Source organism: Oncorhynchus mykiss, chromosome 20 (genome assembly GCF_057628025.1).
Source record: "Oncorhynchus mykiss isolate SJ-2025 chromosome 20, ASM5762802v1, whole genome shotgun sequence".
Taxonomy (NCBI): Eukaryota; Metazoa; Chordata; class Actinopteri; order Salmoniformes; family Salmonidae; genus Oncorhynchus; species Oncorhynchus mykiss.
The window spans coordinates 8,338,876-8,362,520 of NC_143041.1; the positions used below are offsets into that span (position 1 = coordinate 8,338,876).

Genomic DNA, 23,645 nt, shown 5'->3' on the forward strand with positions numbered 1-23,645 from the left:
TTCCGATTATCATACACATTTATTTTAAAATCAGATCTTGTGGACATTGGTTCTGAAGTGTGTGTTCTGTTAATTTCTTAATGGATGTATCACATCAATCATGAGAAAGAAAGAAAGAAAGAGAAAAGTGCATCTTAGGAAAAAGAGGACAGTACTGTGACGCGACTGAGCGCCACTCAACTCTAAACACTCACACACACAGCCTCTCCAATACAACATTAACACACTCAGGTTGCTCATCAAGTATCTCCACAGACTACCACTGTTCACTTCCCACATGACCAGAGTCATTTGTGCATCCAAAATGGCTCCCTTATTCCCTATATCGTGCACTAGTTGACCAGAGCGCTATAGGCCCTGGTCAAAAGTGGTGCACTATATAGTGAATAGGGGCACCATTTAAGACACAGCCTATTGAAGTTGACGTCTCAGTATTTTTCTTTCTGCAGGCAAAAGATGCAGCACTGAGTCAGCAGGAGGAGGGGGATCCTCAGATGGGGGGGGGGGGGGGGGGGGTGCTAGGTCCCCCTGGCAGATCCCCCCCCCTGACATGGTAACTTCCTGTAAGACAGAGGTCTCATGGGAATGTTCACATGTTGGTGCTCATTCGTGATTGGCTGTTGGCAGAGTTGAGTTCGCCTTGGCTGCCCTCCCTGGGAGGAGACTGGAGAGAGGGAGGGAAAAGGGAGGAGAGAAAAATAAGGTTGAGTGGTTGACATCCTCTATAAGCAAAGACAAGGGGGAAAACCTCCTTCTCATCCTGCATTCTGATGCCTTTACCAGTCTTCAGACATAAGAACATACAGTATATGTATCAAAAGGAAAATGTACCAAGCATACAATATAAAAAGTGTTGCAACTATTCTCTGGTACTGTAAGATCATGACAAACTGGGGAGAGAGGGACAGACGACAGAGATTCCTCCTCTGAATCAAAGGCATTTTATTTCAGAGCCAATGATGTGTGGAAATGAGCAGTAGTGGATGGCTGAGAGGAACAGAGATGAGGAGGAGAGGGGGAGGACGGCCTGTAGAAAATACAGGTGGACCAGAGGTCAACGAGATAGAATGAAAGGAAGACAAAGCGGATATGGGAAAAGGGAAAGAGAGAAAGGAGATAATTAGATGGCGGCACTGATAGGGAGGCTGAGTGAGGCACGGATGTCAAAATAAAGAAAGAAATATCAGTTCTGAGAGATATCCATATCCTAAAGGTAAAAGGCAGGGGGGGGGGGGGGGCAAGATAGATGAGTAGAGAGAGCAGCCTGAAAACCCCAGGGAGACCCTGTGTGCAGAGGTACCTTGACGTGTATCTGGTTGCGCAGCACAGCAGCTCGCAAGATCATGGCTTTGGCTCGCCTCTGGAACTCCTTGCCCATGTGGATAGACTTCTCAAATGTGTGGCTCCGCTGGTCCACGTCACGCGCATACAGGATCTGGGATGAGGAGGGAGAGTATTTCATAGTCTCTTTGTACATAAATGTGCTTGGCATCTCAAAGAGAGAAGGGAGGAGAGAGAGGCTGGGGATAAGAGCGCTGTGGCAAACCATTTGGGTCACTGTCAAATCAACATCCCATGCTGTATTATAAGATTATAAACTGTTAAACAATGAAAGAGTGATCGGAGCTCATCTAGTGTGAGTGAGAGAGCTAGGGGGTGGGGTGTATATGTGACTTGACTCTTGAGTGTGTTACCTTGCTATGGGAGTCTATGCGTGCATTGATAAGTCCCTCCAGTATGAGCTGGGTGAGTTCGTCTTCCAGAGCTAGCACCGTGGTGTTGAAGGCCTGGGCCATCTTAGTCATGTCTGCAGACACGTACGGGCTGAAGTACTGCAACACACACACACACTTAGTCATACATGCAAATGAAAAGTAGAGACTGAGGTACTGCACACGCATGCATGACCCTCGCCCACGCCACTACACAAAAAAAAAAAAGAAGTGTACATTACAGCAAACACACACATTAATACTGGGGAGAGAGAACCTGCTCTGAATGTTAATGATCCCCAAATCAAACTATTTTGATTACATATTCATTATTTACAATCTAAATAACACCAGCGTAACTCACACCCTCCAACAAGTATCCCAACCATCATTCCACTGCAGTAAAACAGAAAAAGGAGACCAAGAGGTCAAGCAGAAGAACAATGTCTAATTATAGGGCATGATATTAAATAACATTAGCAAAACAACCATTTTAGGTGCCATACTTCACCTGCTAGTCCAGTTAACGGTCAGAAGTAGTGATCTATAGAAGGAATAGGGTGCCATTTGGAATGCAACCCCTGTAGATGTTTGACCCCAGGAGTCAGTGTCCTTCAGACACATTTCCTCAGCTAAATGTACTATTGATTGCTGCCTGAGCTAGAAGTGACAGGTTTCCATGAGATTTTCATGTGAATATTCTAGAATCCGCATACGTTGTTGATGATGGTTATTATAACAATATGTGCTCAGAGGCATTTACACCTCCATTTCTCACATAATTAATTTTACAGACACAAAAAGATCCCACCATGTCGAACAAACAAATTGTCTGTCAGCATTTTCAAAAATTAGACCGAAACGGTCACTTTTTTAAATTTACAGTATGACTTTACTCGCATAAAAACTGTGGATGGAAACGTGGTTAGAGAGAGAAAGGTTTTGTATCCGATTCTTTCCCCCAGACGCAACGATTGCCTATTTATTTTTTTACGACTACGGGGGACTGACTAATTGACTATTCAAACCCATCCGTAGTTGTGAGTATATAAGGAAAACAACAGAATACTCTGAATGTCCATGATGTTCAGTATTATATGGGAGTACTGGAGGAAAAGTGTTCCTGTCCCCAGTCTCACCTGTCCGTCTCACCTGTATAAGGGCTCTGTTCCTGATCAGTGTGTAGAGGGTCAGTACGTGGGGGGCCAGGTACATGTCTAACAGCAGGTTATCCTGAGAAATAAGAAAGGCAGTCTGCATTTAGGACAGGTTTCAAATATGTGTTATCAACATAATGAAAACACAGCACTAGGAAAATACATCATAGCTAAGAAATCATGTTACTTGGTTCTTACTTCGTTGAATTCCCGTTTTTAAATGATTTGCTACCCATTTTATGTTTTTCACATCAATGTAATCATTGGATCGATTGATAATCATAGATCATTAATTAGATCAATCTCACCTTGATCTCATCCAGCATTTTGAGACAGGAAGCGTACTTTGACTCATAGAACTTAAAGATGATGTCACGGACCTGAGGCTCCAACTCTAAGAACAATTTAAAGGAGCTGGGAGGACATAAAATACATGAATAGAGTATTGTGGATGGTAACACAGCTCGGTCAGTTACATGAAAAACATACACCATTTATACAAACGATACACAGGCGTTTGCGCGCTCACACACCTGCTTGAGATTACGTTCTTCTGTAGCTCCTGTCTGTCGAAGGTGGCGAGGGCACACATCCCTCCGTACACAGCTACATTGCTGGGGGACAGGAGCTGGACACACAATACAGGAGGTTGGTACAACGCCAACAGAAAAAAATACAAATATTAGAATTTGTCAAGCAGCAATCGTCTTTACAATTGTCCAAGTACCCTTGTCCTAGCTGTTGTTGCCTTCCCAATTGTTGATAAACAATACACAAATTATCACAGAACAACACAGGGAAGTCACAGACATCACCTTTAAAGTACTACACAGATAGGCAGGCAGACTGACTAACCTCAGCGAAGTCACAGTGGTCGAAAGAGGCCAGCAGGAAGCACTTGGCTGCTTGTTTGTACTTTCTGGAGGCCAGCTCAGCTAGGCCTGGGGGACAGTGACAGATATACAGACGTGGAGGAGGAACAAGGAGAAAGAACAAGAGGTCAAATGAACCGGACTGTGGGAAGAGAACTTTGTAATCTAATCAAAGCAGAACGGGGTTTAAAACAAATGCATTTTCATTGAAACAAAACATTAGCATGAGTGTCTGCACCTGTTGAAGATTGGCATCTGTTAGTGAGTTGTATACCCTCTAGAGAACAGGTGAAAACACTTACAGTATGTACATCTCTTTTTAGAACAACAAAGAGTGAGTGAATTACCTGCAGCACATTTTAATTTGGTGAGGACTGACTGACTCTGGCAATCTCTCTCCCCTCTTTGCTGAAACAAAAATAAATATATTCCCTCAATAAAGATGGACACGTCTGTGTTTTTTTTAAGACAGTAGAGGACTTATGCTCTCTGGCTCAGAGGAACCTACGACTTACCTCTGCTATCTCCGGAGTGGATTCAGCTTTGCTCACATAGCTAAGGACGTGGGACCAGTTCTGGAGGTAGACGCTAACCTGATAGATGAAAACAGTAAACTCAGTAAGAAAGCCTGTAGGACACATATCAATATCGCCCTCTAGTGCTAGTCATTGAAGTTAATCACATCACAGAGAAAGGAAGAGGCTGAGAACAAGTGAGGCTGAGAGAGAACGAAAGAGGAATATAGCCCTTCTGCCCTCCAGACTTTACATCGGGATTAAGAGCATTGACCAAAAAACTAGGACCACTAACTGTCATTATGATAAATGATGACATACCTTGATGACATTAAGACACATGTTTATGACATGCTTGGCGCTAGTGCAGTAGTCTCGGGCTCGGGAGTAGCACTTAAGGGCGTTGCTGAGATCACCGCAGTCCAAGTAGTGGTCCCCAAGGTCATCATGACCCCTCCTGAGGTGAAAGAAATTATTATAGAGAGCGTTTGGGCCAGTACCAGAGAGGAAGAAAGGCCAGGAAAGAAAAATTCAGATCCTCCCCTTAAGCCTGAGCAAAGCACTATGCAGAATCACTGATCCACAAATAAATATTCCATTCCAAATGACCTTACATTAAAAAACTACTACTACTAGTCAACTACTCAGTGATTACTTCAAGATCTGCAAACAGACGCACATTGCTCAGGCCGATCCTCTTGGAGGTGAGGATTACCCAATCGGTTTATTATCTACTTGATGCTAACAACCGTAGCGTCTCCCACCCACCTGATGCTCTCTTTGATGGAGTTGCCTTTGTAGTTCTTCAGGTCAGTGTCCAATTTCTCCAGTTTGAGCAGGGCCTTTTTCCTGGTCGACTCGGCCCACGCTGTGTCCAGAGGAGGGGGTTCAACTGCCCCGCCCTCCACCGCAGCATCTGGAGCCCCCTGGACCTCTCTGAACACACACTCGAATCAATCAAACACTCAAAAACAAAAAGCACTTTCCAAACCAACAATGAAAAATAACATACTATGTACTAGTAGTATTGTTGTACCTTCTCTGTGCTATGCTGGAGGGTACTAGGCTATGCTGTGATACACCTACCTGGTGGCCTCTGTGAGCTTGCGGTGGATCTCCTCGTACACGTCTACGTTGAAGGTCCTGTGGACAAAAGACAGGGCCATCTTCAGGGCCTCGGCGCGGAGCTGGGGACAGTGCTCTGCGATGAACTGCAGCCTCTCAATACGCATCAGACCACAGTAGCTGGATGCATATTGCTCCAGGTCCTAGAGAGAGGGAGACAAAGACACACACACACACTTCAGTGGGACAAAAGCCTAAACATTTTTCACTCAATAGTCTGCATTTCTATTTATTAAGGATCCAAACATTAACGCACTTACATTACACATAAAACAGTACATCATATAACATTACTACACCACTACATATCTACAATACAACATGTATAATACCACCACACAACATTATTTGTATGCTCGTGTTTGTGTGTGTCTCATCACAGTCCCTTCTGTACCATAAGGTGTACTTTTATCTGTTTTAAAATCTGATTATACTGCTTGCATCAGTTACCTGATGTGGAATAGAGTTCCATGTAGTCATGGCTCTATGTAGCGCCTACCATATTCTGTTCTGGACTTGGGTATTGTGAAGAGACCTCTAGTGGCATGTCTTGTGGGGTATTCCACTTCTACAGATTCCTTTGATTTCAGTTTAACATTTAAATAGCAGTAAAAATGTCATTTGTGTGGTATTTGAGTCCCATCTAGAAGAAACAAGCCCTCCTTTACAATGCCAGTAGGGGGAAATTCTGGATAGATAGACCATACCAGCGTGGGGTTTTCCACCACATAGTTGACATCTGGTGCATTCTGCTGGTCCTCCTGTGGGTCAGCATCTATCTGCATGGGCTCAACAACCCCCTGAAGAAGAGCGAACATACAGGTAACTGCCAAAATAAAAGAAACACCAACATAAAGTGTCTTAACAGGGTGTTGGGCCACCACGAGCTGCCAGAACAGCTTCAATGCTACAAGTGTCTGGAACTCTGTTGGAGGGATGCGACACCATTCTTTCACGAAAATTTCATAATTTGTTGTTTTGTGGATGGTGATGGAAAACTGTCTCGGGTGCCGCTACAGAACCTCCTAAAATTTGGGCGGCAGGTAGACAAGTGGTTAGAGCTTTGTAGTAACCGAGAGGTTGCAAGATTGAATCCCCGAGCTGACATGGTAAAAATCTGTCGTTCTGCCCCTGAACAAGGCAGTTAACCCACTGTTCCTAGGCCGTCATTGAAAATAAGACTTTTCAATGACGGCCTAGTTAAATAAAGGTCAAATAAAAAACATTGGGTTGAGATCAGGTGACTTACAAACACACTTTAAACCCCCTTTGCTCTTTTGAGACCCCCTCTTTCAAAGTCACAGATATCTTCTTCTAGCAATGATAGCCAAAATAACCGGCAATTTTTATACATGACCCTAAACATGATGGGATGTTAATTGACTAATTAACTCAGGAACCACACCTGTGGATGCACCTGCTTTCAATATAATTTGTATCCCTGATTTTATCAAGTGTTAACTGCCAAAATAAAGATTACTGTACATACTGTTGACAAGTGTCATAGCAGCGTGCCACAATGAGGGGAATACTGACAGTCTGCAACCAGGTTACCAAGGTAATAAATAGCCATACATACACGACACTCCCACAATAGACAGATCGCTCATGTCCCACTGGATACTTACATTGGAGACACAATGTACATGTGTTGCTGAACAAAATTAAAAGGGATGGCTAAACTACTACTAGCTGGATAACAGGTCAGTCAACTAACTACAATAACAGAACTAGCTAGTTAGCATGACTGTCAAAGTGCCTGAAGAAACCATAAATGACCAGCGAACAGTTTCCTGGGGTGCACCTTTCAATTTTTTTTGTCATTCTAACATCTAGTCAGTTGGTATAGAATAACAGTGAATGGAAATATAACGCTGTAGAGTTAGCTATATGAACTTACTAAAGTTAGCCTAGCTAGTTAGCTTGCCAGTACTGCTAGCGGCCCAAGCTACTCCCGATGTATGCAAGGCTTGCGTGTTTATCGGAGTACCCACCGTCCCAGTTAAGCGCAAGGAAAGCCTTCTCCACGTGCATACCCGCATACCGTTTTTGTGTAAACATGCATCAAAATAGATTCATTATTACCTGAAAGTTGAATACTTGCACGGGCAAAGGCATCTTTCACGGTCTGTGACGTTCAGCGGCAGAGAGGAAGAAGCGAAGCGAGACGGATAACTGGGACCTAAATCTGTCTTCTCCAGCAGGTGGCGTTTTTCCCGCTGATCAAGGGAGGAGTTGTTGTATGGAGATCAATGAGTGTCGAATTTAGTTAACAAAAAAGTAATGTCTTGTTTTCTACTTGAGGCTTATTTGATCGAATATACGTTTGGTAATGCTTACGTTGTTACGAGTGTACTGATATAAGTAGGATACATGATATCCTGCCAAGTTTGAGAAAAAAAACACTTTATATCGGATTTGTGCCTGTTATCACACTCGTATCTGTCCTCTCATTGGCTAGAATTGTCCCACCTGATCTTGCCTTCTCCAGACTGCCTTCCATTTCTGAAGACATTTATTGTCATTGTTGGAGCAGCCAGTCGATTAACTGGTCGATATGGTCCCGTGTTTCAGTTGGAAGAGCATGGCGCTTGCAACGCCAGGGTTGTGGGTTTTATTCCCATGTGGGACCAGAAAAATGTACAATGTATCCACTCGCTACTGTAAATAGCTCTAGATAAGAGTGTATTTTAAATGACTAAAATGTAATATGATGGATAATCTGAGTCTACAGCAACAAACAACGGCTCGCTATCACATCCGGGGCATGGGTTCACAGGGCTCTTTACGTAATGACGTCAGCGCTGCTCCAGATGTGTCGGAGGCAGTGTTGTTGCAGCGTTCAAATCAACGCCGAACTCGGAAAAATACGAGGTCAAACATTGACGTCAGTGATATTCAGGTTGAAAATTCGGAATTATAGAAAGAGGCCCGATAATCCCAGATCGATTTTTACCAATGGGAGATCGTTTGTTTCCGAGTTCCCAGTTGTTTCAACGAGTTCTCAGTTGTTTTGAACGTGGAATATTTATATCAACAACAACAAAAAACAGTTGCAAACTGATGGTAATTTGTATTAAGATACAACTAGTTCAGATATTAAAAATGAATTACTGAAATTATAAATTCAAACAATTTATTTGAGGTCACCCTTGGGATGAATACGTTTTTTTTAAAAAACTTTGTCACACTAGTTGGCTAAGCCTACAGGGGGGATTTTGCCGCGAGTTGTTTTGTCTGACAACTTTTTCCATTGTCAGCACAAAATAGGCTACAAGAGCCTACGACATCCAGAGCGAAAATAGCAACACAGTGGCGACCCCAACAGCTGTAGCCTACTACACCACAGGGACATTTAATTTGCAAGGCCAGGTCAGCATCAACCAGAGGGCGCTCAGTTTCAGAGGATTTGCGTTTGGAGCGAGAATCACACAGTAGGTGATTTGAGAAGAATCCGAGAAACAGAGGTCGTTTATAATCGCAATAGAAACAAATGACGTTGTTTGACTCACTTGCACTTGACTGGATGAGTGCACAGCTAGGCTTCTTAATCGCGGTCGAATAGAGAAAGCGGGCTGCTGATGGTTAAAATCTGAGCCCAATCAAATCATAGTCAAGACGAGGAGACAAAAAAAAAGAGAAGATCGTTGAGTATAAAAGCGTCTGGAAACCCTGTATTGTATTTTCATTTTCTTTGATCAGATTCTGTTCACTTAATTCATTTTTGGTGACCAGTTCCCCTGGTGTTTTGTTGCTGCATTTGGGAGGAGGCACATCGGATTAAAAACGTGATTTATTTTGTTTCCATGTAAGTATAAGGCATTTTCGTGATCACAGAATAAGTGTTTTAAGTAATTCGTCATATACAGGGTTTTTCATAGATTTTTTTTTTTTTGACTGAACACTCTTGTCTTTCTTTTGTTTACCGTAGGACAGCCTATAGACCCGTATGTGCACGACATGCACACGGAACAACTCCTAAACATCCCCGTAAACTTTAAAGTTACCTTTATAAGACCCAATAATGTTGGTTAATCGCGTTGTTGTTTTCATACATTTGTTGTGGACTCTACAGTTAAATGACCGAGCCCACAGCAGTCAGACCTGTTTCTATTGGCAGTGACCCAATCTGGCAGATTTGCATCTACCAGATTTGCATAATCCCAAACCAGGCACCAAAATATGAAATGTTATGCATTATGTTTATTTATTTATTTCCCCCTGGAAAATTATGTATAACTCTCATAAATCATACCATCCTTCATGCTATATCCACATATCTGTGCTGAGAGCTCATATTTTACTAAGGGGGCTAATTTTAGTAAAGAAAAAAGGGTTTGATTACATCCCTCTGCTTCCTACAACTGACATCTGCTACTGGTTGAGGTATCATTGCCTCTGAAAATAGCAGCAAACAGGAAATTGCTCACACACTGAAGGTAAGTCTGTCAATTAAATGTGACCTGTATAAACTGACTGGCAAATGGAAGGGCATGAGTGACAAAGTGCCAAGAGGAGAACTTCCAGACTTTACAGGTCTGCCATTTAAGAGGGACTCAATCAGAATGTATATAGAGTTGTACAGTGAAATCTTGGCCCTTTTATTGATTTTTATTTTTTATTTCACCTTTATTTAACCAGGTAAGCAAGTTGAGAACAAGTTCTCATTTACAATTGCGACCTGGCCAAGATGCAGAAACGGACTAGTCTGTCTGGCACCCAGGGTAGAGTAAACCCATGCAGGAGCCAGTATCCATACACTCAGATTAGGTTTTCAAGTGTGTCACTGTCATCTTATTATGCGGGGGGGTGGTGATGTCTCTTCAGGTTCCTGTGTGATGTCATAAAGATGGGACGCGGTGGAGTGGGAAGCAAAGCTGGCGCCGGGGGCTGAAAGGCCCCTCCAGCGGCCAATCAGGATGCATGTCTCCTCGATGGGTGTCAGTAAGTTCTGCTTTCTGTTCTCCCTGGCCCTCTGTGCCCTCCTGCTGCTCCTCATCCCTGCCCTCCAGCCCTCACAGCATCAGGGGGACCTGCCTCAGCCCCGGGCCCACACCAAGCCTGCCCGGGCGGGCACAGGTGCCAGCAAAAACCCCCAGCACCCTGGAGGTCTGGTGGTCCCTCTCCAGGCAGATGTGGGGAAAGTGACAGTGGGAAATTATGGGATTGATGGTGGATCTATAGGGCAGGGCACACCCAGAGAGACCAAGAGGACTGGGGATGGGGACTGGGTGTATACAGATGGTCGAGGTGACACCCAGGGCAATGGGAAGCATACAGACTCTCAGACAGGGCCGAAGGAGGACTTCCTCCACAGAGCTGGAGTTGTGGTGGGGGCTGGAGGGTCTCGGTCCAGGACCCCTCTAGAGCTGAAAGACATTTTCATAGCGGTGAAGACCACCAGGAAGTACCACAAGTCCAGACTGGATTTGCTGTTCCAGACCTGGGTGTCCAAAGCCAAAGAACAGGTAGGGAGGAACGCATACAGACACACACACACACACTCAAGTCTGAACTTGGCAGTGGTTCAGATGCAGCCTATGGCCCTGGATAAGGGTATTTGTTATGTCATAACCCCCCCAGGTTATGTTTTGTCGACATGGTAGATCATCTCATTTGTCTTGTACTGTTAGCAAGACCTCCAGACAGGGCATGTTTCTAGAGTACACAAGGACTCCTTCCCCTCTCTCTGTTCTCCAAGCAGCTGTAGTAACAGTAAAGAGTGAACATAATTTCTAGCACCATGGGCTGCATGTCACTGCAACTACACTGCAGGTCCATTTCTCTTAATAGTTGACTCTACTCCTTCAACAAGGGTTTGATTATCATATAGAACATGGAAGTGGAGGAAATGTGCTGTTATGGCAAATTCTGGTTTAAGATTCTATCCCAGTGAACACAAGATTTTGAAAATATTTATTTTCAACATCTTTCCAATGTCTTCATGTGCTCATAGGGATGGTTTTAGCCATAGGGCAGCAGGTAGCTTAACAGTTAGAGCGTTGGGCCAGCAACCAAGAGGTCGCTGGTTTGATTACCCCAGCCGACAAGGTAAAAAAATCTGTCGACATGCCCTTGAGCAAGGCATTTAAACCTAATTTGCTCAAGGGATGTCATGAAACTATGGCTGACACTTTAAAACAACACATTTCACTGCACCTATCCAATACAAAACTTTTTTGTTGTTGTAGCCAACACTGCAGATCCATGCCCCCATGCTGGCCCACATCTGGGTTTCCTATTGCTATTACAAAAGTAGAGACATCTGGGACATTGCAGATACCCAGTTCACTCCCTGTCAGCACAGAGCTCAAGCACTTGGAACTCATCTCAGAAAAACATCTCAACCATTAAATAAACAACTTCTCCCCCCTTGGCAAGAGTATCAGCTCCTGTGGTTCAGAATGACGAGATGTGCGTCAAGAGCATAAAGGCCAGTTGGAATCAATTGACTGCTTGGATCGGGTTCTATAAGGATTCTAACAAACCACATGCGTAACTCATCTTGATGAATTGATGCCAAGCCATCTTATTGGCTCTTCTGCCAATCTCTGTTGGTCTTGTGGTTGTTTGGTGTGATATTGGGTGTTTCCTCATCTGCACGGTTAGAATCCTCCACTAAAGCAATGGTTGATGTTCAGTGGAGCCATAAAGTAAAACTGAAGCAGATTCTCTGAGATGAGAAGTCCATGTGTTCTCCACCCCTCATAACCTCAGCTACTATGGCCCAATCCTAACGTATTGTCCCATCAGTGCATGATGTATGCTTAAGTTTGAGTTACCTGTATCTCTGGCTGGGATTCAGTGATCTGTATATACAAGACCATAATGAGACAGATGCTGGGGTAGAGAGTCAAATCAAATTTGATTTGTCACATACATATGGTTAGCAGATGTTAATGCGAGTGTAGCGAAATGCTTGTGCTTCTAGTTCCGACAATGCAGTAATAACCAACGAGTAATCTAACCTAACAATTTCACAACAGCTACCTTATACACACAAGTGTAAAAGGATGAAGAATATATACATAAAGCTATAGGAATGAGTGATGGTACAAAACGGCATAAGCAAGAGGCAGTAGATGGTATTGAGTACAGTATATACATATGAGATGTGTAATGTAGGGTATGTAAACATTATATTAAGTGGCATTGTTTAAAGTGGCTAGTGATACATTTTTTACATGTATGGCAGCAGCCACTCAATGTTAGTGGTGGCTGTTTAACAGTCTGATGGCCTTGAGATTGAAGCTGTTTTTCAGTCTCTCGGTCCCTTCTTTGATGCACCTGTACTGACCTCGCCTTCTGGATGATAGCGGGGTGAACAGGCAGTGGCTCGGGTGGTTGTTGTCCTTGATGATCTTTATGGCCTTCCTGTGACATCGGGTGGTGTAGGGGTTCTGGAGGGCAGGTAGTTTGCCCCCGGTGATGCGTTGTGCAGACCTCACTACCCTCTGGAGAGCCTTACGGTTGTGGGCGGAGCAGTTGCCGTACCAGGCGATGATACAGCCTGACAGGATGCTCTCGATTGTGCATCTGTAAAAGTTTGTGTGCTTTTGGTGACAAGCCGAATTTCTTCAGTCTCCTGAGGTTGAAGAGGCGCTGTTGTGCCTTCATCACCACACTGTCTGTGTGGGTGGACCATTTCAGTTTGTCCGTGATGTGTACGCCGAGGAACTTAACTTTCTACCCTCTCCACTACTGTCCCGTCGATGTGGATAGAGGGGTGCTCTCTCTGCTGTTTCCTGAAGTCCACGATCATCTCCTTTGTTTTGTTGAGTGTGAGGTTATTTTCCTGACACCACACTCCGAGGGCCCTCCCCTCCTCCCTGTAGGCCGTCTCGTCGTTGTTGGTAATCAAGCCTAGCACTGTAGTGTCGTCTGCAAACTTGATGATTGAGTTGGAAGCATGCATGGCCACGCAGTCGTGAGTGAACAGGGAGTACAGGAGAGGGCTCAGAACACACCCTTGTGGGGTCCCAGTGTTGAGCATCAGCGGGGTGGAGATGTTACCTACCCTCACCACCTGGGGTCGGCCCATCAGGAAGACCAGTACCCAGTTGCGCAGGGCGGGGTTGAGACCCAGGGTCTATGGTACTATGGTGTTAAATGCTGAGCTGTAGTCGATGAACAGCATTCTCACATAGGTATTCCTCTTGTCAAGATGGGTTAGGGCAGTGTGCAGTGTGGTTGCGATTGCGACAGGACTGATTTTCTTTTTGTTATCCGTGATTGACTGTAGACCCTGCCACATACCTCTTGTGTCTGAATTGTGACTCTACTTTGTCTCTATACTGACGCTTAGCTTGTTTGATTGCCTTGCGGTGGGAATAGCTACACTGTTTGTATTTGGTCATGTTTCCGGTCACCTTGCCCTGGTTAAAAGCAGTGGTTCGCGCTTTCAGTTTCACGCAAATGCTGCCATCAATCCACAGTCTCTGGTTTGTGAATGTTTTAATAGTTGCTGTGGGAACGACATCGCCAATGCACTTGCTAATGAACTCGCTCACCGAATCAGCATATTCGTCAATGTTGTTGTTTAATGCAACGCGGAACATTTCCCAATCCACGTGATCGAAGCAATCTTGAAGCGTGGAATCAGATTGGTCGGACCAGTGTTGAACAGACCTGAGAGCGGGAGCTTCCTATTTTAGTTTCTGTCTATAGGCTGGAAGCAACAAAATGGAGTCGTGGTCAGCTTTTCCGAAAGGAGGGCGGGGGAGGGCCTTATATGCGTCGCGGAAGTTAGAATAACAATAATCCAGGGTTTTACCAGCCCTGGTAGCACAATCGATATGCTGATAGAATTTAAGGAGTTGTAGTGATGGTACAGAAGGAGAGAACCGATGCTCTACAGAACAGTGTCTTGCTGGCCGTAGTGTGTGTGGGTGGGTATGTACCCATGGTGGCCAGGGGACATGGAATGGTTAAGCACATGACAGCGTGTGTGTGCAGGAAGGGCGGAAAGGCATGCCCTGTGTGTGTCAGTATGTGCAGCGTGGGGAAGTGTTCTCGCGCGGGCCTGTATGTGGTTGTAGACCCTGGGCCACCAGAGGGAAGAAGTTCCTGGGCAACCAGAGACTAGAGGAGAGCAGGAGACGTGTGCAGGAGGAACACACTGCTGTGTTTGCTCTCTCTCTCTGTGCAGGATTTTCTGCCCACCCCCACCACCCACCACCCACCATTTAGAAGGCTGGAGGGCAGGAGGAATCTGTGGGAGCAAGGCTGGTTGAACTGGGAAGAAAGGGGGTGGGGGACAGCGATTCCAGAGAGAAAGAGCAAACACAGCAGTGTGTTCCTCCTGCACACGTCTCCTGCTCTCCTGTAGTCTCTGGTTGCCCAGGAACTTCCTCCCTCTGGGGGCCCAGGGTCTACCACCACAGGAGGAATGAGAGATGTGTTTAGGGGATAAGTCAGAGGGAGGGGGAAGTGGGGAGAATTCTCTGGTGTTATCCTTCTCCAAACACAGAGGCCTGTATGGGAGGCTGTAGAATATAGATCAACATTCCCCATTCAGGGATCTATGGGAGGCTGTAGAATATAGATCAACATTCCCCACGCAGGGATCTATGGGAGGCTGTAGAACAGGGATGGGCGACTCCAGTCCTTGGGGGCCTGATTTTGCCCCAGCCTCAGCTAACACACCTGACTCCAGTAATCAACTGGAGGCTGTAGAATTTATTATAGATCAACAGGCAAAATAGCACAGCTGGTGAGAACTGTGTCATAGGGTAGAACCATAACCTTGTATATTATAGAAAGATACCCATGTGTTAAATGGTGTGTAGCGTTGAATTGTAGGGGTAGGCTGTGTGAGTGAAGGGGTAGGCTGTGTGAGTGAAGGGGTAGGCTACTTCATACTCTTTTTTTTCCATAGCCAACATACATCACGTATTAACATACTTTCACACTTATGCTGATTTCACAAGTACTATTTTAGAATGTCCGGTCACACACATTTCCTAGGTGGCAAAGGTCTGGATGGATATAGTCATTTATCGGTGTAGTAACAAACCCCCACCTCGCAACCCCAAACTGTTCACACAACTCTTGCTGGTGGAGAGAACATGTTTCTTGCAATTCTACACATTTTGCATTGGGCAGAGAATTGTTTTTGCTGTTATAAAGCAAATTTTCTGTAATTCTACACATTTTGCATTGGGCAGAGAATTGTTTTTGCTGTTATAAAGCAAATGTTCTGTAATTCTACACATTTTGCATTGGGCAGAGAATTGTTTTTGCTGTTATAAAGCAAATTTTCTGTAATTCTACACATTTTGCATTGGGCAGAGAATTGTTTTTGCTGTTATAAAGCAAATTTTCTGTAATTCTACACATTTTGCATTGGGCAGAGAATTGTTTTTGCTGTTTATAAAGCAAATGTTCTGTAATTCTACACATTTTGCATTGGGCAGAGAATTGTTTTTGCTGTTATAAAGCAAATTTTCTGTAATTCTACACATTTTGCATTGGGCAGAGAATTGTTTTTGCTGTTATAAAGCAAATGTTCTGTAATTCTACACATTTTGCATTGGGCAGAGAATTGTTTTTGCTGTTATAAAGCAAATTTTCTGTAATTCTACACATTTTGCATTGGGCAGAGAATTGTTTTTGCTGTTATAAAGCAAATTTTCTGTAATTCTACACATTTTGCATTGGGCAGAGAATTGTTTTTGCTGTTTTAAAGCTATTTTTCTGCAATTCTACACATTTTCCCATGTCTTACTTGTGTTTAAATGATACCAGGGGTCGAAGCTCGACCCCATTCTGAGTCTGGACTGTTGTTCGCCAGTTGATTATGGGGGATATAGGGAATAGGGTGACTGGTTCATATCCTGGGTCTGTTCTGGGACTATAAAACAGATCAGCAGTGAGGCCCTTCAAGACAAAGAGTTCCAGTGTTCAGCTGCACATTAACAGGACCAAACACACTGGCCCAATTTGCTTAGTAACTAACGTCACAGCTCAATTTGTGTTGACATAAAAATACCCTATCTCCCAGGCAGCTCCAGGGGTGCATCCCAAATGGCACCCTATTCTCTTTGTAATGCACTACAGGCCCTGGTCAAAGTAGTGCACTATATAGGAAATGGGGTGCAATTTGGGACACAGACCAGGAGAGGAGTGTTCAAAGACCGCATTGTGCCACCGTTCCACTGTGTGTCTACTTTTTAATGGCCACCTGCACAACTATTCACTAAAAGAACAAGTGTGACCACTGCTACTGTTCTGACCATTGGCTCAGACAGGTATAGGGCATTGGCCTAGTTCTCAGTCTTTTAGGTCAACAATTTAACAAAACATTTTTTATTTTTTTTAACTAGGCAAGTCAGTTAAGAACAGATTCTTATTTAAAATGATGGCCTAGGTTGAGCCACTCTAAGGAAAATGTTATGAGCCTCAGTTAAGAGCAGCAGCTGGGTAGTTCCACTCATTTATAGATCATATGGATGTGTCAGGCTCATCAGTTGTTTTACTGTTTGGAAATCAAGAGGGTTTAAAGAGTAGTGGGATCTACAGACAGACAGGCCTCTGATTGGTGTATGGGGTCAAATAGAATGGGCTTTCAACAGACATTCTGGCTCATGTGAGGTTTATGGAGTAGTATGAAGTTGCTCCTAATTCCAAGACACTGATCTAAGGTCAGTTTTGTGTTTTCCTCACTAGTGGTTAAGGTTCAGAATAATGGTGGGCTGATCCTAGGTCTGTGACTATGGGCAACGTATACCTGGAGTGGAGTTTAAAGGATGCCTGCTGGGTTTATTTGGACCTGTTAAAACCCTATGAGGGGAGTCTGTGAGAACACAAAGCAGCCATTTCTCTTTAGCTCCAGTCTTGCTGAGTGAACACGAGGCTAACCTTCTCTCCATATATGTGGAGAGATTTCTCTGGAAAGAAAAGAAGACATGGAACCACACTGAGTCACAGCTTTAGTCTCTGAGTATTTCAAATGTGGAAACTATTCTAGGAATCCTTCTACAGTGTTCATAATAGAGCTGTTGGAAAATGACTTACGGGAGGGAGGGAAGAAAGGTACTGTAGATTGAAGGGATTGGAGGCTTTCTCCTGCACGGTGTAGCAGCTTTGAATGAACTGGAGTAGAACCAGAGTATCTTGAAGTGTTTTAACAAGATGTTATCACTTTTCTCGTGTGTGACTTTTTGCGCATTTGTGTTGTTTTAACAGCCTGTCAGAGAATTTATACCATCTACAGTGAGCCAGAATAGCCCCAGGCTTGCAGGTTGACTTAACATGGTAGAAATCTGTTTAAAACTTCAGCCAACGGGCCCCGGCAACCACACTGCCTCCGGGCCCCGGCAACCACACTGCCTCCGGGCCCTGGCAACCACACTGCTCTCCAGGCCATTTATGCCCTGCTGGCTGGCCAGGGATCTGCTGAGTTGCCAGGGTGACTGGATCCTCCCCTCTTTGATCAGGGAAGGTCTTTGTTTGCCTGGCATGGTCTGGCTCGTCCTGGTGGTGGTGGTGTGTGTGTGTGTGTCACATGCCTGTGGTGTCCTGTGTAGTTTTCCACCAGTCCTGGCACGGATGCTCAGCATCTCCCAGGGCACACAGGAAAGAGAGGGCATGCCACCGGGCACGAGGCAGGGAGGAGACAACTGGAGGATAAAATAAGGGGGGGATGAGGGAGGGAGGGAAGAAAGATGAAAAGGGGACAGAGGGATAGAAAGTGAAGGCATGCCACTGGGCACGAGGCAGGCGGGCAGAAGGGATTGAGGGAAAGAATAAATGACAGGAGGAAGGGAGGGGTAACAGACAATTAGGAGAGAGAGGAGGAAAGGAAAGAGGGAGCATACCATAGTTGAGGCGAGCAGGGTAAAGGGGAGGAGGGGGACTGAGTGCCAGGGAGAATGGGCCCAGTGTTGTTTGAGTTAGCATAGTCTGGTTATTGTTTTACCCAACTGCTTCACTCCATGAATCAGCAGTATAGGTCTAGGACATGGAGGCCTCATTGTGCAAGCCACATGTTTGATCTCTCTTCCCTTTCCTCTCTCTTTTGCTCTCTCTCGTTCTCTATGTCTTGTGTGTGAGGGGGGTGTATACGTGGAAACAAACTTAGTGTTAACAAATCTCTCTCTCTCTCTCTGTCTCCTCAAGACCTTTATATTCACTGACGGGGAGGATCAGGAGCTGAGGAGGAGAGCAGGTCAGTCTACACTCTAATAGGTGGATACTGGAAGTACAAATAGGAGAGCAATTATTGTGTCACTGTACCTTCTTAAATGTAACTATTTATCAAATGTGATTGGAGTTCTTAGAAAGACTTGTAATATGTTATCAGGCATATGTGTATTTGATACCCTAGCATTACTGTCTCAGTAGTACGATAAGTAGACTCAACATCCTCATCTTTTCTCTCAGGGGCTAATGTCATCAACACCAACTGTTCAGCAGCACACACGCGGCAGGCCCTGTGCTGTAAGATGTCTGTGGAATATGACAAGTTCATCGAGTCGCAGAGGAAGTGAGTCTTGACATACTTTACCTTACTTCCTGCTATTCACCATCACATTGCATGCTAAGAACATAACTATAGATTAAGTTCTTCATTATTTGGCCAATAAGAAGCCAATTCAGAAGTTAGTTTGTTCTCCTACCCTGATCAGGGAGGCCAAGTAGTCCCACTGAGCCGCTCAGTTTCAGAAGACTGCCTGTCTTATGTAAAGAAATATTTATCTTTCTTTACTGGTGAGAAGAGGAAAGGCCTATTTTGAGAATACATCTCACGCATATGTCTTAGATTCTGTGTGTTTAGTTAAGGAGGTCAACAGATTGATAGGACTGTATGTCTCCACGTACAGTAGCTCTGGCAAGCACAGATTGTAGAAACACACTGGCCTATTTGGCTCCCGAGTGGCGCAGCAGTCCGTCGGCACTGCATCTCAGTGCTAGAGGCGTCACTACAGACCCTGTTTCGATCCCGGGCTGTATCACAAGCGGACGTGATCGGGAGTCCCATGGGGTGGTGCACAATTGGCCCAGCATTGTCTGAGTTAGGGGAGGGTTTGGCTGGGGTAGGCCGTCATTGTAAAATTTGAATTTGATCTTAACCGACTTGCCTGGTTAAAGGTTAAATAAAAACAGTGAAAATATGGACACATTTGTTCTCTCTCTGTCCTCCCCCTTCCCTCCCTTTCTATTCTCTCTCCTCCTTCTCCCAGATGGTTCTGCCATATGGATGATGATAACTATGTGATTGTACCCAGTCTGCTAAAGCTGCTGTCCTCCTTCCAACACACCCAGGATGTTTACCTGGGCCGGCCCAGCCTCGACCACCCCATAGAGGCTGCAGAGAGGGTCAAGAGTGATGGATCTGTGAGTACACCCTGTCTGTTTGTCTGTCTCTTTCTCCAGACCATCCTTCTCTCTCGCTCCATCCCTCCCATCTCGGTCGTTCTGTCTATGCCTCCCTTCCTGTCTCTCTCTTTATCTCTCTCCATCTCTCTCCCTTACTCCTGACCTCTGACCCTTGTTTTCTTCTCCTAGGTGTCAGTGAAGTTCTGGTTCGCTACAGGAGGTGCAGGGTTCTGTATCAGTCGTGGTCTGGCCCTCAAGATGAGTCCATGGGCTAGGTGAGTTTGAACAGTTCAACACTCTCTGTTCTTCAGATGCACATATTATTGTAGCTGTTAAGCTATTAAGCCAAACTGTTTTGAGCAGTTCACTCACAACCTCACATCTTACCCCCCTTTCTTTTCTTTTTCATCCTTTCCTGTCCTCCTCCTCCCTAGTCTGGGGAACTTCATCAGCACGGCAGAGAAGATCCGTCTCCCTGACGACTGCACTATCGGTTACATCATCGAGGCGCTGCTGGAGGTGACGCTGACACACACCCACCTCTTCCACTCCCACCTGGAGAACCTGCAGAGGCTGCCCACAGACACCGTGCTGGAACAGGTAGGGGTGGGGGGCTGTGTGTGTAGGAGGGGGTCTGTCTGTGAGAGAGAGAGATTGTCTACACACAAGTGTGTGGGTGAAAGAGACACCCTACTTTGTCTTTTGTCTGTGATGTATACAACAGATACCAATTGTTTGTGTGTGTGTCTAGGTCACTCTGAGCTATGGGGGTTTTGAGAACAGGAGGAATGTGGTCAGCATTGGAGGAGCCTTCTCCCTGGTGGAGGACCCCTCACGGTAATCAGACATTAACCCAACATCCACCCAGCATTCAGTAATGCACAAGACAATTACATGACACTTGTTTACTAAACCTCTGCCTCAGTGCAAAGTTTGCTCTAGCTGAATTGTGAATTACATGTAAATGGTTATCCCCTCTCTCTCCACCAACTATTTTTTGTCTTACCATTTCCCTCACCCCCGGCATTGCTCATCTCTCCCTCTCTCTTCATCCATCTGCCCCCTCTCTCTTCCTCCCCTCCCTCTATCTCTCCGTCTCTCTCTCTCTCTAGGTTTAAGACTGTCCACTGCCTCCTCTACCCAGAGACTGACTGGTGTCCTAGTAAGGGTCACCATTGATGGCCACTAAAGTATATCTACAATACTTCCTACCAGCCTGGTTGACTGGTGTCCCTGTGTATGCTAGCTATATCATTGCCATGGCAAAATGACAATTTGGCCAAAGCAAAACCAGACTGGCACCCTGGCTAACCCAACAGAACCACTTCACTCAGATAAAATGGTTAAATGTCTGTGTGTCTTTGAGAGGAGACAAGCGGAGGTAAATGGAGTGAGGATCACTTTTGTCATGGTGGGGTGATGAAGAAATGCCCCACTACTCTTATCAGTACTGTACCCTCCACTCATCGCAGTAAGTTGTCGTCGCTGGCTGTTGCTGTGGCGATGTGTATCACCACTCGTTGCTTTAAATCCCAAACTCTAATCTTTTAGTATTGTGGTCGAGGTTTTTTTGAAGGAGTGTTAAAGTACTTAAATTACTGTTGAAAAGGTACCTTAAGATGCTGAACAGGGTGAAATGTTAAATTATTTGCTTTTAGGTGTAAACATTTACCGGACTGATGTTTTTTATACAAGAGCTCATGACCAGATGTCATCAGAGATGATTATCTGATATCAGTGTTACAGGAAGAGAGAGACCGTTTAAGTAATGAGTGAGAGACGTTTGTGCTAATGTAACGGAGTTAAGAATGTACCGTAAGCTGACTCCAAGGCTGGCTTGAAATGTCGCAGATGGAGCATTCCAATTAGATCTTTTTGTATAGCTCAATCGATTGGCACGTTGTCAAGGAGGTTGGTCACGTGTGTTTGCGAGCAGAGGATCACTAGTTGAAGCCCGGTATGGGGAGAGAGACAGTGGAGGAAGCTATACTGTTAGCTGCACGTCGGATTCACTTCACAGACTACCCTTGTGCCCCTCATGTCCTGAAGTTAATGTCTTACCAGAAGAGGTTTCAAACTGGTGTGTGTACATATGTGCAGGTTTGTGTGAAACCTAATAGTTTAACCACTCAATCCGAATGCTTTTAATATCTTATAGCCAAAGATGATACCAGTGCCTTATGTTTCAATCAACTAGACTTTGGAAATGCTTAAGAGCACATAATGAAAAATGAATTGAAGGCATGAAAGGGATCGTATGTGTGACAGTAGGAATTAAAACAAGTGTGCACCACACATATACACACAGCCCTGCAGTAACCAAAACAGACTCCTCTGAAGGTGAGCACATTATCCTAAAGATCATTCATTAGAACCCTTTGTTGCGATTCCCCCAAAACATGTTATTTCTCTGTCAAAAGGACTACACATTTTGCACTCATCTCAATTCCCGTGTTTAATATCTCTGTGTATTAAAAGTTACATTCGTGTTGTTGACTCGTTGTAATGTGTGAGCTTGAGCTGGAAGTAGGTGTGTTTTACTGATGTCTCACATTCCTTTTTGCACGAAAACACTATAATCCAAATACAGAATCTGTCTTTCCCACTGCAGGTCAGTGGCTGAGAGAGAGGAGTCTGACTCAGATTCGAGTCAGGATGTGATATTTTTCCTCATCTTCTCCTGTCATCCGTTTCACCATTGATGTATTATTTTGTTTAATAAAGCATAAAGCATGTTTTGCAGCATTACCAAACATTCCTCGCTGCCCTTTGCTTTACAGATTCATTGTTTTTTATCATTATACTTATTAAGACACAATTACCAACACAGTGATGTACAGGAGGACAGTGGAACAATGTTAATGGTGCCGAAATACACTGTCATGCTGTTTCTAGCTTCTAGCCACCTTTGCAGTGTGTTTTTGTGTGTTATTTCTTACAATATTTGCTCACAAAGTTTCTTGCATTATTATCTACAGCCGGAAATAACTTTTGGATTTTAGATCGGCAGTCACTCACCAGCATTTCGACCAGAAATTCAACTTGAATTGGTTCCTTTGTTTGAATTTCCAGAGCGAATTCCATTAATTCCAGGGTCTGCCGCAAGACGACGTCGCCAGAGAAGAGGAATAAGAAGTGGGCTTTTAGTCGGACTCAGGTGGCATACCCCATCGGTTTGTGGTGGTAAATAGACTGCTACAAATTATATAGATGAAAGCTCTCTTGGTAAATAGTGTGGTCTACAGCTTATCAGTAGATACTCTACCTCAGGTGAGCAAAACCTCGAGACTTCCTTAGATATTGTGCACCAGCTGTTGTTTACAAATATACACAGACCACCACCCCTTGTCTTACCAGAGGCTACTGTTTTATCCTGCAGAATCAGTGTATAACCTGCCAGCTGTTTGTTATTCATGTCGTCGTTTAGCCACGACTCGGTGAAACATAAGATATTATTTTTGAATGTCCCGTTGGTAGGATATACGTGCTTGTAGTTCGTTTATTTTATTATGTAATAATTGTACATTGGCTAATAGGACCGATGGTAAAGACTAATTACCCACTCTCCGCCGGATACTTACAAGGCACACTGACCTTCATCCTCGATATCTCCATCTCTTTCTCCTGCGAATGACGCTTCTTCCCTCCTATTGGCAGAAACTTAAACAGGAAGTAACTGGTAAGGACGGTTCAACGTTGGTCTGACAAATCGGAATCTGAGAATGGTATTGACGTATACACTGACTCGTGACTGTTCATCAGAAGTGCATAGAGGATGTTGTTCCCACTGTGACGAATAGAAAGAACTCATCCAAACCAAATACCAAACCAGCTGCCTCTGACGTGTACAAACAGATTAGCAATGCTCTCCGTAAGGCAATCAAACAGGCAAAACGACAGTACAGGGACAAAGTGGAGTCGCAATTCCAACAGGTCAGATGTATG

At 44.6% G+C, this 23,645-nt stretch overlaps 2 protein-coding genes across 3 annotated transcripts; one reads left to right on the forward strand and one right to left on the reverse strand.

The window, feature by feature from the left end:
• LOC149974327 (COP9 signalosome complex subunit 1) lies at positions 1-8,168 on the reverse strand. The gene is made up of 15 exons (XM_090212064.1): positions 7,854-8,168; positions 7,467-7,600; positions 6,089-6,181; positions 5,343-5,524; positions 5,025-5,192; positions 4,578-4,713; positions 4,257-4,334; positions 4,089-4,149; positions 3,725-3,810; positions 3,403-3,497; positions 3,178-3,283; positions 2,865-2,945; positions 1,695-1,832; positions 1,301-1,435; positions 1-664 (listed from the first exon to the last, which is right to left on the reverse strand). The coding sequence occupies exons 2-15, from the start codon at positions 7,497-7,499 to the stop codon at positions 590-592; spliced, it is 1,467 nt and encodes a 488-aa protein (XP_090068190.1). The 5' UTR covers positions 7,500-7,600; positions 7,854-8,168; the 3' UTR covers positions 1-589.
• On the forward strand, positions 6,862-22,453 carry LOC149974328 (beta-1,3-N-acetylglucosaminyltransferase radical fringe-like). Of its 2 annotated transcripts, none has more exons than XM_090212066.1 (9): positions 6,862-6,939; positions 10,209-10,849; positions 18,501-18,549; positions 18,765-18,867; positions 19,565-19,718; positions 19,890-19,975; positions 20,135-20,300; positions 20,452-20,537; positions 20,813-22,453. In XM_090212066.1, the coding sequence occupies exons 2-9, from the start codon at positions 10,301-10,303 to the stop codon at positions 20,877-20,879; spliced, it is 1,260 nt and encodes a 419-aa protein (XP_090068192.1). In that variant the 5' UTR covers positions 6,862-6,939; positions 10,209-10,300; the 3' UTR covers positions 20,880-22,453. The 2 variants fall into 2 exon arrangements, with proteins under 2 accessions (XP_090068192.1, XP_090068191.1); XM_090212065.1 differs by lacking the exon at positions 6,862-6,939 and adding an exon at positions 8,169-9,189.
• The last annotated feature ends 1,192 nt before the right edge of the window (positions 22,454-23,645 follow it).